Source organism: Sciurus carolinensis, chromosome 2 (assembly GCF_902686445.1).
Source record: "Sciurus carolinensis chromosome 2, mSciCar1.2, whole genome shotgun sequence".
In the NCBI taxonomy this organism is placed as follows: domain Eukaryota; kingdom Metazoa; phylum Chordata; class Mammalia; order Rodentia; family Sciuridae; genus Sciurus; species Sciurus carolinensis.
Genome location: NC_062214.1, coordinates 9,849,618 through 9,867,769, shown reverse-complemented (window position 1 = coordinate 9,867,769; position 18,152 = coordinate 9,849,618). Strand labels below are relative to the sequence as shown.

Genomic DNA, 18,152 nt, shown 5'->3' with positions numbered 1-18,152 from the left:
TCCACTCCCAGGAAGCTTGGGGGTATATTATGCTCCCTTTTGAGGAAGAAAGGGGGAAATACAAATATATATTTGATCTGACAGTGATTACATCAAGGACCCTAGAACACTCACTCCCAAGGTGAATGGTAATGACCCCAGTGGCACAAAAGTGGGTTCTTTGGGGTGGAGGTTATTAAAAAAAATCTTACCTATTCCAGGGCTTTGTGGCCCTGCAAAGAACCAGCACAAACAGATACACAGTCAGTTTATGATACTGGCATTTCATTGGGATAGCAGTCAGGGGAAATCATCTAAAAGATTCCTTAAAGAGGAGAGGGTGGTAATTAAAAGAGGGTGGTAATTAAAAGAGGCTGAGGAAAAAAACGCTTGGGTTGTTTGTTTTGTGGTGCTAGGAATTGAACCCAAGGGCGTTTGGCCACTGAGCTATCTCTCCAGTCCTTTTTATATTTTGAGACAAGTCCCTGCTGAGTTGCTGAGGCTGGCCTTGAACTTGAGAGCCTCCTGTCTCAGCCTCCCCAGATGCTGGAATGACAGGCCCGTGCCATGGCATCAGGCTAAGAAATGATGTTTTAGAAGGCTAGAGGAAAACTAGTATCAGGGGGCAGAGAAGAAATGAGAATAAGACTTCCACTGGATATCTTTTTATATTGTTTTATATTCTGCAAACAAAATATATAAAATATATTCTTAGTGTATTTTTGAATGAACAAAATAAAGAATGGTGCTGAGCAGGGTCCTGCAACTTGGTTGGCGACTGTGAATTAAACCTGGAGCTGGTGGTTTCTGGGGGTTTCTGGCACGCCATGCAGCACCTTGGGATGACACCCAGGTGCCCACAGTCTCTGGGCCACTCAGGCGGGCAGCCACCTGGGCGGGTCTCATCTGAACAGAGGCCCCGGGTTGTGTCCCGGTCAGCACCAGGAGACCCCGCCCCAGCACCAGGAGACCCCGCCCCAGCACCAGGAGACCCCGCCCCAGCACCAGGAGACCCCGCCCCAGCACCAGGAGACCCCGCCCAGCACAGCTCCGCACGCCCCCGACACAGGAGCTGCTTTGTCACAGACTTGCCGTGGGCACCGCCTGGCCCCAGTGAGGGACCCTGACCTGCTGAACAAAGCTTTTCATCCCGGTTCCTTCCGCTTCCTGCCCTCTGGAGGGCGCGCCTCTCCTCCTTCTCACCCATTTCTCACACACTGGCACTGCCAGCCTCCGGGTAAAGGGCCCCCCGGGATGCCCGAGGCCCCTCTGCCTGTGGCCCAACAGCAGAATTCGGGCCACCGAGCCCCGCCTCCAGGGCATCACAGCAGGACACTCGCCCACGCGAGTCCTCACGCTCCCGGAGCTGCGGGCTGCCCTGGGCTTGCCCCACTTCCACCCACGAGATGGCATGGAGGGGAGGGATCCCGTCACCAAAGATGACAACAGCCAGTGTTTTCTCCGCCAAGGTATGTTTTAAATTTTTTGAGCCGAGTTCCACGAGAAGTCGAGGCGATAAGCTCACGGCAAACACAACAGCAGCTCGCGACTGTCAAGGATTCCCTCGCGCCACCTGCACCACCTCATCTGCTCCTCAGCACAGCCGAGGGGGGACTGTGAGCCCCCACTTTGCAGATGGGGAAATGGAGGCCCAAGGTGACTGGTGACTTGGCCAAGGTCACGCAGCCAACAGCAGAGCCGAAGCTGGCATCTAAGGTCTGATGGGGATGTGCTGAGGGGATACCAGGTATGCCACGAGCCAGGAAGAAGCCACACAGGCCAGGCCACCACACTGCAGGCCGTGGGCCAAGCCACCTGGCAGCCCACAGCACCACCACCATATGCAGGGAGAGTGCCCGGCCCTCCACGGTGCCCAGGGCTCACCACGGGTGGACAGCGCTGCTCCCTGGGGCCCAGCCTCTGGGCCTGTCTCCTCCCAGGTGAACGGAACATCTACCTGGCTTCTCTGCCACCTGAAAGCCAGTCCTTGAGTTGCGGGATGCTTCCTTCTCTGGGGCTTTTGCCTGTTCATCAGGTGCTCTCTAAAGTCCAGAGGCCCACGTGTCTGAGTGGCCAAAATAAAGGTAAGAGTATAAAAGACGCCAGGAGAAACCTGAGGTGGGCGGGGCTGCTGCCCCCCAACCTGCTTACAGATGGCGGCCCCACGTGCACGGATTCTGATGGCGACTCCCAGTCCTGACCCAGATGCACTTTGGCAGCAGAGGAGCCTGAGCGGGAGAGTTTCCATGGTGCCCAAACAGAGGTGGAGACGGCCGAGGGTCGGCAGGCACGGCTCAGCAGGGGGGACCCTGACAACCCCACAGACAGGGGTCCCGCGCTCAGATCCCTGGTGAACAGACACGTCCTCTAGAAGTGGGGCTGGACCCAGGGCGGGAAGACACGAGACGGCCACACTCCGCAGGCTTCGCTCCACCCCGGTCGCTGTGGCGGTCAAACGGGACAAGCACTCTGCAGACCTGGGGGCTCCACTTCCGACCAGGTGCTCAGCAGGAATGTGCTTCCCTGGGCACTGAAAGAAGAGCTCAAGCCCGGGCACACCATTTCAGGCATAAAACTAGAGATGACCCAGCCACCACCCACAGGACGGGGAGGGAGAGACTCCCGGGGAAAGGGAAGACGCTCCCCTGCACCCAGGGACAGGGACGGATCTCACAGCCCAGGAGCTGACAGAAAGAAGCCAGACGCAAGAGAGTTCCACCGTGTGGCTTTTGTTTGTAAAATAAAATGAACCTCTGCGGTTAGAAGGCAGGAGAGTGGGCACCTTGTGGAGGGACAGAGGACGTGGGCCTCTGGGGCACTGGCAACACACGGATGCAGGCACAATCCCCGTGTGGCCCCCTGGCGACACATGCAGAGCAGGCTACTGATTTCTGGATGTACACATATTTTGATATTTAAATATAGAACAAAAGACTCAAGTTCATTCCATCGATATATTTCAGCACATGATTCTTAAGAACTTGACGTGAAGAACGAGAAGCAGATTTTACGGTGAGCAGCGGTCGACGCTCTCCGACGCGGGTGAACACTCTCACGTTCGCACACACGGCGTGTACGTCCCCAGCACACCCCAGCCAGCACCAGACCACATCCTTTCTCTAGAGGTTTCTAGAATGGGGTCAAGGATCTCCCCTGGGTCCTCTCGCCTGTGGCTGTGCCTCGAGGCCGCTGGGCTGCACCCATGACCCCAAAGCCTGTGGCAGAGTTGGTGGTGAGGTGGCCTGGTGACCTCGGGACGCCCCGTTCAGCAGTGGCTCCCGAAGGCGCCCCGGAGTCACGCCTGTGACCCGTTCTCCAGTGTGTCCCGCTGGCCCTTGCTGGGGGGCGTGTTAAAGTGCACAGCCATCCCCTCCTTTGTATGCAAGGAAGCCACGAGAAGGCCCGGTGAGGCCCCTTTGGCGATTCCAGGTGTGTCCAGAAGCCGCACAGTGGAAGGACACACAGTGCTCACGTCCAGGCCGTCACCCTCCCGCTATGGGATTCGCCTTCTCCATGGCTGGCTCTGTCTAGAATGCAGTGCAGAAGTCCCTCGGCCCTGGGGCACACGTTCCAAGAGCTGCCCCAGCTCCTGCGCTCCAGCTCCCCCACGCAGCAGGCACAGCGGAGGCTCAGGAGGACAGCCGGCAGCGAGACAGCCCGGGAACAGCGCGCTGCGGTAAGAGTCCCTCAAAACGTACTCATTATTGAAAGAACGTGTGAACCATGGATCGTCCACTTAAGGTTTTGGACAGAGGTTGACAACCAGTAAATGAGACTAAAGAACAAAACCCCACCGAGGAGCCGAGATGGCCGCGGACCTGCCGAGCTCCTGGACACGCCAGAGGCCTCACCTCCCTCCTCCCAACTCCAGCCCCCCATAATCACCCCCCACAGGGGCGACCAGAGTGGACTCCAGACAGGGGTCAGACACACTGCACTGTGGCCCACACCTGCCAGCACCGGACTGTGCCTCCACCCTCGTGGGCTCTGCCACTGCGGTTCCTTCTCTCTCAGCGCCCTTCCTCGGAGCCCCCTGGCTGGTCTGCAGGGACCCCCATCCAGCCGCCCTACAGCAATCTCCCTCAGCGCCTCCTCTGCTGTCTGCAAGTCCCTTGTTTATTACCTTACATACTAACGTCCACCCCTATCAAAAACACCCCACGGGAATAAGGACCCTGCTTGGCTTTTTCACCAGGTGCCCCTGAGGCTCAGGGAAGTGCCTGGCGTAAAGCGGCAGCTGGCTATGGGCAGTGGGGGAAGGACAGAGAGGTCAAGGGCCAAGGGCAGAGGGAAGGAGGAGGGTTAAGGCTGCGGAGGCTGGGAGGGAGGAAGGGCGGGAATCAGGTCCAGCTACTGCGAGCAGCTGTGGGTGCCCCAGCTGTGTCGGGGGCTTCAGGACAAGAGATGTCACAGAGGGGACAAAATCAGGGAGAAGACAGGCAGGAGCAAGCAAATCCTCTGCTCCCACAGCTCCCTGAGGACGCAGCTGTGTGGGGTGGGCGGCGGGGTGGGCACCGTGCCCCAGAGCAGCACCCGTTGTGCTATTCGAGAGCCTTTCCCAAGCACCGCAGCCTCTGGAGGGGAACAGCAGGAGCAGCTCCTGGCGCTCCCAGAAAGAACACAGAGCAGCCAGGACAGCGGCGTCTGCGTGCAGGAATGCCAGCCGGGGAGAGACCGTGAGCAGGCGGAGGACGCCCGGGAGGCGCTCTGGGGCACGGGCCAGGCGGGGAGACAGCCTGGACCCCAGGAGGGGCACGGCCCATCTCCAGCTCAGTGCGTATCTGTGCAGGACGGAGCCTCCGCTCTCCGCCGTCCGCCTGCCCCCTCCTCCCGCCGCAGACCCTCCCGGCCCCCACACGTGGGAGCCAGGCTCTCACCCAGGTTTCGAGGACAGCCAGCTCTGGCAAGCTCCTAGGGAAGCCGAGAAGCCCACGCCCGGGAAGCACATGGTGCAGCCACGCGGCCGCGCTCGGTGCGCCAGACGCGTCTCCTGAGGGAGAGCCCTGCACGCACACACCACAGGACGGGACAGGAGCTGAAGCCCGGGACGTGCCTCAGCCAGGCGGAGACGTGACCAGTCAGTCTGCTTGTCAGAAGTGAACACAGAACAACAGACCGTGAAGTCTGGCTCCCACATCCGCGCAGAGGGTCATCTGAAGTGAGCGCTCCACACACAGCCGGGAGGCCTCTTGGGAGGAGCTGAAATCCCAGCGATGGAGGCAAGGCTGCACCTGCATTCCCAGTGGCCATCACGTGGCTCATCACCGAGCACGAAAGGCCATGCCGGACAGAGCCGGGCGAGGCCGGTGGTGCGCGCTAACCGCCCAGCAGCCGCCCGCCGCTCTGGGGGAGTCTGGGGGAGTCTGGAGGAAACCTTCTCCTCCCTGTGGCCCCAGGCCCAGGAACCCAAGGCAGAGAACTGAGGGCCTGAACGCAGCATGGGCACAAGGAAGCTCCGGCTTCCCGACGCCAAGTTCCCTTCACATCCCTTCTGGTCGGTGCTGGCGGGGGCCAGGCCGACTCTGCTCAGTGCACTGAAGACCACGGGCACCCAGCTGCCGGAGGGCGCCACGGCCCTCTTTGCTGCCATCAAATCCCTCTGACAGGCTACAGCTCCTTGCTTTAGAGAGGTCTGGCGCCCACCAGCACAGAAAAGGCTCCAAGCCCACAGCAAACGCACTTTTTAAAACCTCGGTTCAATTCAGTTTCTTTTTTTCACCTTTCAGAAGCTATGGATTCCTCCCAAAACCTCAAGGGCGGGTCGTACAAAGGTGCTACCGGGAAGACTCCTTCCGAGGAAGAGCCTCCTGCGCCCCATCCGCAGCACCTGCCCCACGCTGCCAGCATCCTGTCTGGAGGAGGCCTCAGGAGGCCCTCGGTCTCCACGCTCGGCGGCTTCCTCTGTGACATGCGCAAACCCATCTCTGGATCGGGACCAACTGAGGCCTTCTGGTGGCCTCTCACCCACCCGGACGTGGAGGTTCCCTAACAGAAGCGCTCGCCATTGCTCTTTAACGAGGCGCAGGGGCAGGGTGGGAGAGGCCCGCACATTTCCCTGCTGGAGGCCAAGCGAGTCAGCTGTCCGCTGGGAAAGCTCCTGCCCTGCCCGGCTACTCATTTATTCATAAAGCACCTCGTCTCCAGTAGTCACCCAGGCACGTGGAGAGGTCCAGTTACAGACGTGTCCCCGGGGCGTCCTACTGCTTCCTTCTCTACACTGGCAATCCCCTTTAAAAGAGGCACCGCGACTTGATCTTAGCCGTCCGGGATGTGAAGTCCGAGGAAGGGCTGTGCACTCGCTTCCCGTTCAGAATGGGCACCGCGTCCCTAACTCCCGCCCCGCTTGACTTCCCAGGCTCAGAGCCACCGCTGCGCCATCAGGGCAGCCTCCTAAAGCTTGTGAGGCAGTGTGATCCTATGGGAGGCGGCCCAGAGGCCTTCGCTGGATGAGGTCTGGGGACATGTTTTGGCGGATAGTTTTAATAGAGGACACAGAAATTACTAGAAGTCCCAGAACCCCAGCTACCCTAGTCCCTCAAGGCTGTGGAAAGTAATCAACAAACACTGGAGGGTCTGAAATTTCACACCTGGTTCTTCCCCAGACTGGAGCTGTTCTGAAAGTCTCTGCTTCGCTTCCTATTCCTTGGTTGGGTCCCTGAAAGTTAATTTCCCTAAACAATTGAGTTGTCAGAGTACAGATTAAACATCTGCAATCCGAAAATTCAAAATGTTATGAGCACTGACGCGATGCTCAAAAAGTTTCAGATTTTGGATTATTTCAGATTTTCAGATTTTTGGATTCGGGAGAGTCTTATGCAAATATTCCAAGATACGAAACACCCCTGGTCCCAAACATTTTGGGTCAGGGCTCCTCCAACAGTGACATGCAAGCTGAGCTGGGGCAGCTGCCAGCCCTCCGGGTGTCCCTCTCCCATCAGGAAATGCCGGTCACCCATCTTCCCCTTTTCTTTTTTTCCTGTACCCCTGCCCCTGGAGAAGGCCGCTCTGCCTGCCCCAACCTCTATCTTGCAGCCGCACCCTGTTGATCTCAGGTGAGTCCAATCAACAGGACTGGCCTTTCCTCCCCGAGATCCAGACCCAGGCCACATCACAGCTGGCCCGACAAGGTGTGCCTGTGGCCAGGCCTCCTGCCAACAGCCTGGGGCACCTTCAGACCCACACAAAGCCTCCTTCTTCTTCTCCTCGCCCAAGCGCCCATCGGCCGCACTCGCCACAACGGAAGCCACGGCCGCCCTCCTATCAATGCGCCTCTGTTCCGGCACATGGCGGAGGGCTGCCCGCAGCCTGCCCGCCTGCCTGTTCCGGCTTCCCTCTGAGAGCCCCTTTCAATGTCCGCACTCCTTCCTTCTTCCCCACCCCTCCCCCACACGCACAAAGACCTGCTATAAAGTGGGATTTTTCTCTATAGGAACAAAAGGAGGTTAGCTTTCTTTCCTCTCTGTTTTTCCTGTCCTCCATCTAAATCTGGCAATCGGAAAGAGTGGAGGCAGTTAAATGGACCCAGTTCATGACCTTAAGAGACACTCTCGTTGACTTTTTCTACTGGGATGGCTGGAGGGGCATCTAAAGCTGTCCCCACCCCAGCTACAGCCTCACGAGCCATCTTATTCAAGCCCCTTAATTAAATGAAGATGCTGAGGCCCAAAGTGGTGGTACCTGGGCCGCTCAGTGGGCTTTGGGGCAGCTGCTGGGGCCCCTGTTGGGCAACGAGGAAGCAGAGAGTCTTACCATCATCCAAGTAGGTCTGGTCCAAGTTCTGCTCCTGCTTGATCGTCACCCCCGCGGGTAATCCTTCCTTTGGGTCACTGACTGGGGGTCCGTTTTTGGCGGCTCTTTGGCTTGTGGCATTCTGCTGCTGGATGACCGTGGGGTAGGAACCGGGGCTCAGCCTCTGCCCTTGACTGGCAGGAGGCGGGCCAGGCCGGGCGGCGCCTGGTGGGAAGTTCTCGCAGTACATGATGTGCTGGAACTCCTGGTGGCTCCCGCAGCGCAGCGGCTGGTTGGTGGGCGAGTAGTGGATCACCGGGGGTGCCTGCTGGGTGGCCGGGGAGGGGTGGAGCAGGGCCGAGCCCTGCCCCGGGGACCCGGCGTGCACCAGCACCGAGCGGTGGGCGTCGGCGAGGGACAGGGGTGAGGCCATGAGGGCCGGCTGCTGGTAGCCCAGCAGGCCGGGACTCAGGCTCTTGCTCCGCTGGTAGAGGACGGCCGCGGGGTTCTGCTGCTGGTAGCGGGCGTCGGGAGACGAGAGCCCTGAGCGGAACTGCTGGCAGGGAGCCATGGTGGCCACGAGGCAGGAGGGGGACTCGGCCACCATCGGGTGCTGTGGATAATACGGCTGGCTCCCCAGGCCCCCGGGGGCGGGGCTGCAGATCAGAGAGGGGTCATACTCATCGGTGGGCTCCGTCTTGATGGCCGGGACTGCAAGGAGAGAAAGCACACGCTTCGGCACCTGCAAGGACCTGCCGTGTGTCCCGAGGAGGAGTGGACAGAGGCGAGAGACAGGTGCTGGGTGTCCATGTGGGTGGGCCACAGGCTTTGGCTCTACCACTTACTAGCCAGGGGCCAAAGGCTCCCTGAGCAATCTGTCCTGTCAAGTTGGAAACTTCAGGTTGGCCATGATCTCGAGTGACAGTCTTTCCAAACTGGAAAGATGGCTTGTAGGTCTGACTCAGGCCTGGGACCGTCACAACCCAGCTTCTTGAGAAACAGCATCATTTCTCAAGATGTCATCTGAAGACCAAATGTCCCCTCCCCTCCCGACCCCGGCAGCTCCTCTCCCTGTCCCTGTCTTCCTTCTTGCCACATGTCACCATCTGAGAGACGGTCTCTGTCTTACGTGCTTTATTATCTGACCACCTCCTCTAGAATGCAGCTTGCCCAGGGAAGTCTTTGGTCTGTCTTGTCCAGTGCTGGGTCTCTGGAACCCAAACAGCAGCTGTTCTTAATGGGCACTCAGCTATTCCCAGAGGAAGGCATGACCAATAGCAACTGTCACCCTCTTCCGTTCTGTGGAACTTTGGGGAAACAAGACCAGGTCTCAGTTTCCCCGTCTGTTAGCTGGTGGAAACAAACACAGCTACTCAGTGGCGTTGGTGGGAGGACTGAGTGAGACCCCTGTGCAAGGCACCAAGCCCAGCGAGTGACCTGCAGAGGCGCTGGGAGCCAGCCACAGCGCGCGATGTACCACTGCCCACGTTGTCACCGCTGCCTGGCACAAATCACCAGAAACAGTTCCTCTCCAACACCTTTGCTGGAGCTTCCCTGGGCCCACCTTTCTTCTCATTGGAGCAAATGACCAGTGGCAGGACAGGGCCTGGGGTGGCCTCCCAAGTGCAAGGGTCACAGGAAGGAGGCAAGCGGGCAGCAGGTCCAACTCAACCACCGAAACCACTTCTCAAGAGGCCATTGGAAGGCCAGCACCTGGGGGCCAGAGGGCTCACTCAGCCCTGCTCAGCCCAAAGAATGCATGCGGAGGCCAGGCCAGGAGCCTCCTGGCCACGAGAAGCCCGCGCCACAAAACGAGCCTGAAAACCGCTACATTAGAAGAAATGGTTGAGTTGCAGCCCAGAGTCCACCCAGCGGTGCCCACCGTTAGGGTCCTACGTGGCCTGGGTAATCTGACCGCTACTCCTGACCGTGAGTGACATCACTGCTGGAACAGGTGTCCTGCAGGGACACAGGCCTCCAAAGCCAGGTGTCCCCTGGGTCTAAGGGTCAAAAACTGACAGAGGATAGGACCGGGGGACTCAGGTCCCAGATTGCGGGCTTCAGGTCTGGGACAGGTAGCCAGCAGATCTTCTGCCAGTCTGAGAAGTTTCTAGCCTACTTCCCAAGGAGGAGCTTGAAGACAAATATGTCAACATAGAACTCCACTTTCCTGGCTGTTCCTAACCAGCTACTCTGCAGCCTTAGCATCATCTGACATACCAATAATATCAATATTCTCTATTAGCAGATCCCGCCCCTGCAGAGGGCCAGTTTCAAGTGGGCGGGGTTTCCTCGGTTTCACTCCTGGGTCTATATCTACAGTCCCAGGAGCTCATATACTATGGGGACACATGAATGAATGAATGACAAATGGCAGTCACTACGCTTCTTAGGAACATGTGCCTGTGCAGCTGAGAGCTCCTGGTCTGGTTATCCACTCAGTGGCTTCTCTGGTCACCAGGAGCCTACCCACTGCACAGCAACTAAAGGTTCTTTAGGCCTTAGGGCATGTCCACTTCTGACCTCTAGAGTGGTCAAGTCCAAGACAGGGACAGGAGGCATCTGCAAAACCCCACCCCTCAAAACCTGTCTACTCAGGCCCTTCTCCCTCCCCTACCCAGAGGAAAATAATAATAGCTGACATCACTGACATCCGCTAACCATGCACCGAGCTCAGGGTTTTATGGGCATCTGGCTCATAATTCTTATAAAGAAGTTGCCATCTGACAGATGAGAAAACAGGCTCAGAGAGGTTGAGTCCCCAGCCCCAGGCAGCCCAGCTGGAAGCAGACCACAGGAGTCCTGAGTCCCGTGCCTCGAGCCTCTGCTGTCTCAGCTGGAAAAGGAGCCAGAGGGGAGGCCTCACCTGGGTGGTAGGTGAAGTGCTGAGGCTGGCTTCGTTTCCTTTTCCCATTGATGACGTAGAAGTTCACCTTCACGGAAGTGCGGATATGCTTGTTCCGGTACTCGGGGATCTCCACAAAAAGCATATTCTGGAAGGAAGGAGTCGTCACGACTCAGATGCAGCAGGGTCCGGACTCCCACCAAGACCCTGGCCGCATTCAGCATCCCACCTAACAGGAGGGCCTCTCGACACGCCTGCGTTCACACGTCTGATTTCAGGGGAAATGAGCTATTTGGCTATAGCAAGGAAACAGGCTGCAGCATCAACTATCAAGACCAAGAACCCACAGCCCAAATCAGAGGACCCAGCGCCCGGAAAAGACTCAACTCACACGTGGGTTCCGTGTGCACTTACTGAGTACCTGTCAGGTCCCACTGTGTGGGAAGGAAGGAGGGAGGGGGAGCAAGGAAAAGACAGACAGGATGACAGGGCGGGGGCTCAGGACCCCTGCCGTCTCGAAGTCCACATCCCAGGGCTTACGGGCTGGCTCTTGTCTTTATCCACCGTGGCTTCCATCTCCCAGACTTGCTGCCCATCTGGAAAGCAGAAAATGACAGACCGTGGAGAAATTGCTAGAAACCAAGGCTCAGGCCCCAAACTCACCCCTGAGGCTTAGCGTGTTTATGGGTGTTTTCAGTAAGCATGCCAGTGTGCACGTGTGCGTATGTATGCTTCTTTTCCTGAACGGAAGGCATGTTGACAACAGAAAACCATACAATAAAAAATAGGAAAAAATTAGAAATTGCTCAGAATCCTACATCATTATCTTTTTTTTCCCCCTGTATCTGAAAATTACTTTTCTTTCTTTAAATAAAAAAAGTATTGTTACGTATTACACTTGATTATATGCTTTGTTCAACCAAAGGTTATTTCCGAAAGGTCCTGCAAATGCCAAGAGTGTCCCAGGGGCCTCATTACGGGTCCCTGACTGTCCCAGACGTGCCTGAGCCATTGTCTGAGAACACAGGTGGTTTAGACATTCTGTCCTGGGAGGGAACCCTGTGACCCGAACAGGGTCCCGGCTCCTGAGTCACCAGGGTGCGTGGAAACACAGGAGCCCACCCCACACTTTTCCGGCAACAGACGGCCCGGATCGCATGTGAGTCACACCAACTGAGGAGGTTTCGCTCAACAATAAATCCTCCTTCCCGGGAGCCCAGTGCTCATTCCCCAGTTTGGGGCCAAAAAGTTGGGCCAAACACAACCCTGCATTTGCAAATCACAGGCCTCTCTCGCTGACCACCTACATTGGCCACTGGGCAGTTTTCAGCTGAAACGAATCGTTTCCACCAGTGTTTCCAGGGTGTTTGTGGAACACTGACTCTGAAGGATATTAAAGGGTTTTATGAGCAGGGGAAAACTTCTACAAGCTAATAAGGGTTTGGAAAATGCTGAGTCAAAGTCAAATGGGTTTCTTGACTACAGGGCAGCTCCAGGCTTCCATGCACTCACCTGCAGAGGCACCCCAAGGCAGTATGTGGCACCCCCGACACCTGACCACAGAACCCCCGGCCCTTTCTAGAGCACGGCAGTTGGCATCTTCCATGATGGTTCAGATCTGAACCCACGTGGTCTCGTCTCTAAAGCTCATCCAGAGAAATCTGGGCTGCAAAGCATCGTTGGAACCTACTGGAACAAACCCCCCCTACACACACACACCACACCACTGCCGCCACCACCACAGTTAACCAAAAGTCCTGTGGTTGCTACCGAGGTAAATGCCACCTGGAAGAGCCCTTTGTAACAACCAGGTCTGCAGCCTTGGGCTCCAAGTTCTTGCTCGGTGCAATTCCTGAAATGACTGGGGACAAGGGCGAGCTTGTGTCAAAAGAGAAGAGGAGCCAGGAGTTCAGCTGAGCATTCAGAGGCCCTGGGTCTCATCCCCAGCACTTTGCAAAAATGAAAAGGAGAAAAGATGAAGGGAAGAGGCAAGGAATGTGCCCATCTGACCACAGCACATGGTCCCTGCGGGAGGGACAATGTATCCCCCGCAGTCTGCCCCCCACGCTGCAGGGGAATATTTCAAGACTAAATGCACTGAATACACCAAAGAGTCAGCAGCTCCAGAGGCTGCTGAGGGGGTCAAGAAAGAGTCTGAGCGTCAGACACTGCTCAAAGGGAAGCAGCAAAGGACAGACAGGTGGACATCAGGTGCCTGAACGGAAGTCCTCAGGGCCTGGTCCTTCCACGGACAAAACTCTCAATCCCCGTTTCCATGTCAAAGACGGGTCGAAGGTCACCCAACAGAGACACGTGACCCCTCTCGATGGAGGTCACCATCAGGAGTGCAGCTACTCAGATAGGTCCCCTTCCAAAAGGGGGTCCTCATGCACTCACTATGAAGCAAGCCCCGAACCAGAGATCAAGTTGGACGTTCACGGAGGAAGCAATATGGGTCAGCGTCTGGTCGTGACCCTCTCTCCGGCTCTCACCGGGTGGCTGAGTTCTGCGGCCACCAGAACTGCTTCTGCACCAAGCATGGTTCCCTGGGGAGGGAAGGCCGGTCCTCGGGGGCTCTTCTCGGGGAGGAGGCGAGGCACCTGGAAGCCTCAGCAGGAGGTCAGCCACGGCAGAGCCTGAACCAGACTTCCTCAGGACAGTCCATGGCAAGGCTGGGCCACCACGCCCCAGGCCTCCCATGGCCCAGCAGGTCCGAGCAGGGAAGCAGGCTGCAGGGTGCAAGAGGAGTCTCTGCCACAGGCCGACCATGACCCTGAGCCTCCCCCTGAGCCAGGATGAACCTGGCCCCTGCCTCACCTCAGGACTCCTCACTCCTGGGTACCCTCAACTTTGGGACAGAGCTGGCTTCGAATCCCTGATTCTCTCAATTAGCTGTGTGACCACGGATAAGACACTAGACCTCTCTCTGCCTTCCATCCAAAATACAAGGGTCTCATATCCCTTTGCCTCACAGGGTCCTCGGGAGGATTGAATCAGATGCCCAGCGTGTCGGTGAGGACGATGATCATGACAGGTGGCCCCAGACTAGTCGAACACTGACTGCTTTACCGTTTGGCACACATTCCGCCACATGTTAATATTGGAATAAACACGCATCTTCGAATCGGAATCCAATAGAAGTCCTCTGACTGCACTTGCCCACACCCCTGCCAGCAGGTGTGGGCTGAGGGACTCTCAAGGGACAGCACCTGTTCTGCCGGGTGGTGGCACCGTGCCTGACTCTCCTTGCTTTCAAAAGCGGATCTTTTACTCTATTGCCTTAACTTCAAAGGAGAGTGAGAGGGGTCACGGGCACGAAGACAGGGGACGGTGGGCGAGCGAAGCCGGGGCTCTCTGCTTTCTTGTGCACCTTTAGGGTCAGACGCTTGGGGACACAGCACACCTTCCTTGTTCAGTTCTCAGCAGGTCCCAGCAGGAAGTGAAAGCTGACCCCAGCCTCCTCCTCCATTTAGAGTCACACAGCGTGGAAGACACAGCTCAAGGGACTGTCACTGAGGGAACCAGGTGGTTTACAGAAGGTCTCGAGGCCACCTTCCCGGCTGCACCGCCCTCCCCTCCCACGCCTGTGTCCACTGGTGCGCGTGTCCTAGGGCAGGCCAAGCCCATGCTCGGAGCAGAACCCACACCCAGCCTGAAGCCACTGTGCCAGGGTCAAGTCCTCTTGCCACCATTTACTGCCTGCGGGGCCACACATCTCGGGGCCTCAGTTTCTTTATGGGCAAAGACGGCAAAGCTGCTGCTGGCCTGCAGGAGTTGTGCCCGGCCACGGCTTAATGGTGGCACGTGTACTCGGCCAGGGAAGGTGCCCTGCCGAAGGTCCACGCCAGTCTGTGCCGCTGCCGTCACTGTAGAACTTGGCGTCACACGCTGGGAGGAGAGAGCTGGCGGCCGCCCTGCCCCGGGCTCTGGTGGCCGCCCTGCCCCGGGCTCTGGCGGCTCTCAGGGTCTTCCTTTTGTTTCCACGCATCACATTCTTCATCACTAATACATAAAACGGCCGCAGAGAGTCTCAAGGACAGGGGACGCTGAGTGGATCGCCGCCGCAAAGTAGTGAGGAACATCAAGCTCGCAAGGAGTCGGGACACCAGGTGGCCCGGGGAATGAGGCAGACCCCCGTTTTCCGACCTGGGAACGCTTCCCTTACACTACAGAGCAGGCGGGTTCCAGGGAGGCAGGCCAGCGCTCACGGCGTGGGCCACCTGGGGATGGGGGGACAGGGAGGACTGCGGGCAGCTTTGTTGGTATCGAGTCATCGGGCGCCGCGCTACCTGCTCACCTGCTCGCCTCCCGGGACCCCGCACAGCCCAGTGCTGCGTGGAGGCCGGGCAGGGACTACCAGCACGGAGGAGGCTGCTTCCGATCAGTAGGCCGCCGGGGCCGAGGAGCCCTGCACCTTTCCTGCCCTTGGGGGGTCCCCAGACTAGGAGGCAGCCTGACATCCTGACAGGGCTGCAGAGAGAAGAGGACTCTGCTGGGCGGGCCCCCCCCCACAGGCCAGCTTCCTCTCCCAGTCGGCTTCAGCCGCTGGCCTTCCCACCTGCAGCCAGCTTGCTCCGTCTGCACGCCCTGACCATGCCACTACCGCCCCTGTGCCCAGGCCCTTCCACCCGCGAGGGTCCCCGGCAGCCACCTCTCATCTTCTCCTCCTCTCCCACGCTCTGCCGTCACGTTAGCCACCCGCAGAGTGGCTGTCTCTTCTCACTCCAGGTCTGAACTCCCCAAGGGCAGAGCCACACCTATTTCATCCTCTGCCTTATCCCAGTCACCAGAGTGTCTGGCCTGTAAGAGTCGCTTAATAAATACGAGCTGAGTAAATGGCCACATTGGTCTCAGTAGCCCCCTGCAAGGCCCACGGTCAGAGCTCAGGAAACGTCCGACCCACAGGCCTTTCCAGTAAGAGGCCTGGCAGAGAGGAACCTCTGAGCCCCTCTCAAAGAGTCCCTTATGCTAATCAACTGAAGGGGAAGGAGCTGAGAGTACAGGTGCAACCACCTCAAGGCCCGGCAGCCTGGTGGGACTCCATCCACCTCCTGCCCTGCTCAGGTGGGCGCTGGGCAGACCCTTGCGTGTAAGCAGCACTGAGTGGCCCAGTGGGCTTCTGCTGCACAGGTCTGGGGTGAAGCAAAGGACGTGGGTGTCTTGGGCAGATGTCTGGGCCAACCTGCCCCATCCTGAGTTGACAGGGACTGTCAGCCAGCATGGAAACGGCCCTTCCAAGTCACAGAGGGGCAAAGTGAGGAACCAGAGCTCGGGAGAAGGGGCTGGTCTTGAGGGGTGTGGGTGCTACTCTGTCAGCATGGCAGAGCCGGCGCTGGCTTCTGGACAGCCCAGCTCGAGAGAAGCCCCGCAGGCAAGCAAGCGAGAGCCCTTTGCTGGGAGGTGGCCTGAAGTCGTTCTGCCCTCTGCCGCAGCTAGGATGGAAGCACGCGGACAGGAAGCAGGAGGGCCGGCCGGGAGCAGCTGGCCAGCAGTCAGCCTGGACGCCCCAGGCTGGAGTCGGCACGCAGGCGGGCAGGCTGTCACGGAGGAAGGCAGACGTGTCCGCCCCGGGGCTGTGTGCATGCCACCGGGCTTGAGGACCTGGGAGGAAAGGGAAGTGTCAGCTCGCATTAGCCGGCCATGCCTGATGCCTCCCAGCCCGGGCTCTGCTTTTAAAGACGAGCTAAATAAAGATGGTTGAAGTCATTTTGCTCTGCTCCTTATGACAGCTGACCAGCAGAAAAGCAGGTCCGCCCTGGAAGCTTGGGCTTGGGGCATCACGAACATCCCCTCAGCTCAGGGGCACCTCACGTCTGCCATGGGGACTCCACCTGATGGATTCCTGAGGTCTTGATTCCTGGCACTGTATCTCCTCCTGTCCCACCGTCGCCCCTGTAAGCACCCCGTCCCCCACAACTGCAGCAGTGGCTGGCCCACCTCCCAGCGCCACCTGCGTACCCCTCCCTGTCCCTCTGTGTAGATCACCAGAACGGTCTCGAAAATACAAACCAGAGCCTGTCAACGCCACAGACGAGTCTCCAGCAACGACCTGCTGCTTTGGGAGCAAAATCCACACCCCAGCCACGCCCACAGGGCCCAGCACAGCCCACCCCTCCCAGCAACCTCTCTGGGGTTGGCTCTCTGGGCTGACCACCAGCCACGAGGGGCCAGGGCCCCCTCTGCTCTCCACTCCTCCAAGACCTGAGCACATCCACACGATGCCACCGTGGCCCTGACAGATCCTTCTCCTGCATCCCGCTCCCCTGGACTGCGGTTCTTTCCCCAGCTTGAGGGCTCTGCTTGAAGCTGCTCCTTTGGGAAAGTTCCTCCCTGACCTCTCAACCCCGGTTGCCTAATCTCACCAATAAAAACAAGGGACATCCAGTTAAGTTTGAATTTCACAAAACAATATGTCTCAAACCTCTTGCCACGGCCCAGGACATACTTTCACTAAAGCGACTCGCTGTTTACCTTCAGGTTTAACTGGGCGTCCTGTACTTCCCGACTCCGTCACGCCTGTGACCCGGCTTCCCTGTTCTCGGGTAGCACTTTGCTCATCTCTAAGTGCTGCTCCTACAGCAGTTTGAGACTATCCACCCCTGCAGGCAGGGATTTCACCTGTCATGTGTCATGTACCAGGCACAGAACTGCACACAATAGGTGCTCAATAAATACCCAAGGATGGGTTTGGAAGCACGGGGGCTGCGTGAGTGGGGGAGGCAGAAAGGCCGTGTGTGGTCAGGTCCCGGGGGCCACCGTCGGCCCCGGCTACTCCCAGCCCAGCACTCTGCTCTGCGCCAGCCACCATCCAGTGACCCCAGCGTCAGCAGCCAGAGGCTCTGGGAACCTGGGAACTCGGGTTTGGAGCTCTGCCCCCACTGAGGAACTGTCACCTCAAGGAAGCCTGTCAACCGCACCGTGTGACGCAGCTTCCCCATCTGCAAGTGGGGGAGGGGAGGCAGGGCCACTCGCCAGGCCTCCAGGCCAGGAGCTGAGTACCAGAGAGGCTCTACCCCCCAGCGGGATCAACACACGCTCCCCTCCAGACCGGGCAGAGCAAACCGAGCTCCCGGTCCAGAGGCGGCGGCCGGCGTTGTCCGAGCACCTACTAACTGCCTGGCATTTTCAATTCCTTGAATCCTTTTGTTGCTAAAACACCATCCTCCTCACTTTTAGAGGTGAGGAAACTGAGTCCTGAGGACCACAGCACAAGGTTGATCCAAGCTTCTGGCCAAGCCTGCGGGGTGTTCACACAAAGGCTCTGGCACTAAGAATGACGTCCGGTGGCCGAAATGCTCAGGCCCAAGTTAATTAGAAAACATTTTTCTGCAGCCTCTTTCAAAGGTGTTGAAGAGGGTGGACTGCAAGATCCTTTTGCTTGAAAGCCTGATCCTATGTGCAGGAAGGCCCAAGATAGGCCAAATGTTTGGCTTTCTGAAAATGAGACCATCTTCTCTCCAGAGGGCTTCGGAGTTGCAGGCCGGCCTCTATCTTTGGGGGAACACTTTGTGCCCCAGCCAAGCTGCAAGCAATGGGCTCAAGCCCAGGGGGTAGCTGACACTTTGGTGGTGAGTCACAGGGCAAAGGTCTGCAGCGCCTT

The 18,152-nt window shown here is 58.2% G+C and overlaps 1 protein-coding gene across 1 annotated transcript in view; it reads right to left on the bottom strand.

Moving 5' to 3' along the window:
- Nucleotides 1-18,152, bottom strand: part of Nfatc2 (nuclear factor of activated T cells 2) — a 116,324-nt gene that overhangs the window by 25,194 nt on the left and 72,978 nt on the right. The window contains 3 exon segments of the mRNA XM_047540288.1: nucleotides 7,729-8,418; nucleotides 10,574-10,700; nucleotides 11,093-11,148. Coding sequence (XP_047396244.1) covers nucleotides 7,729-8,418; nucleotides 10,574-10,700; nucleotides 11,093-11,148 — 873 coding nt within the window.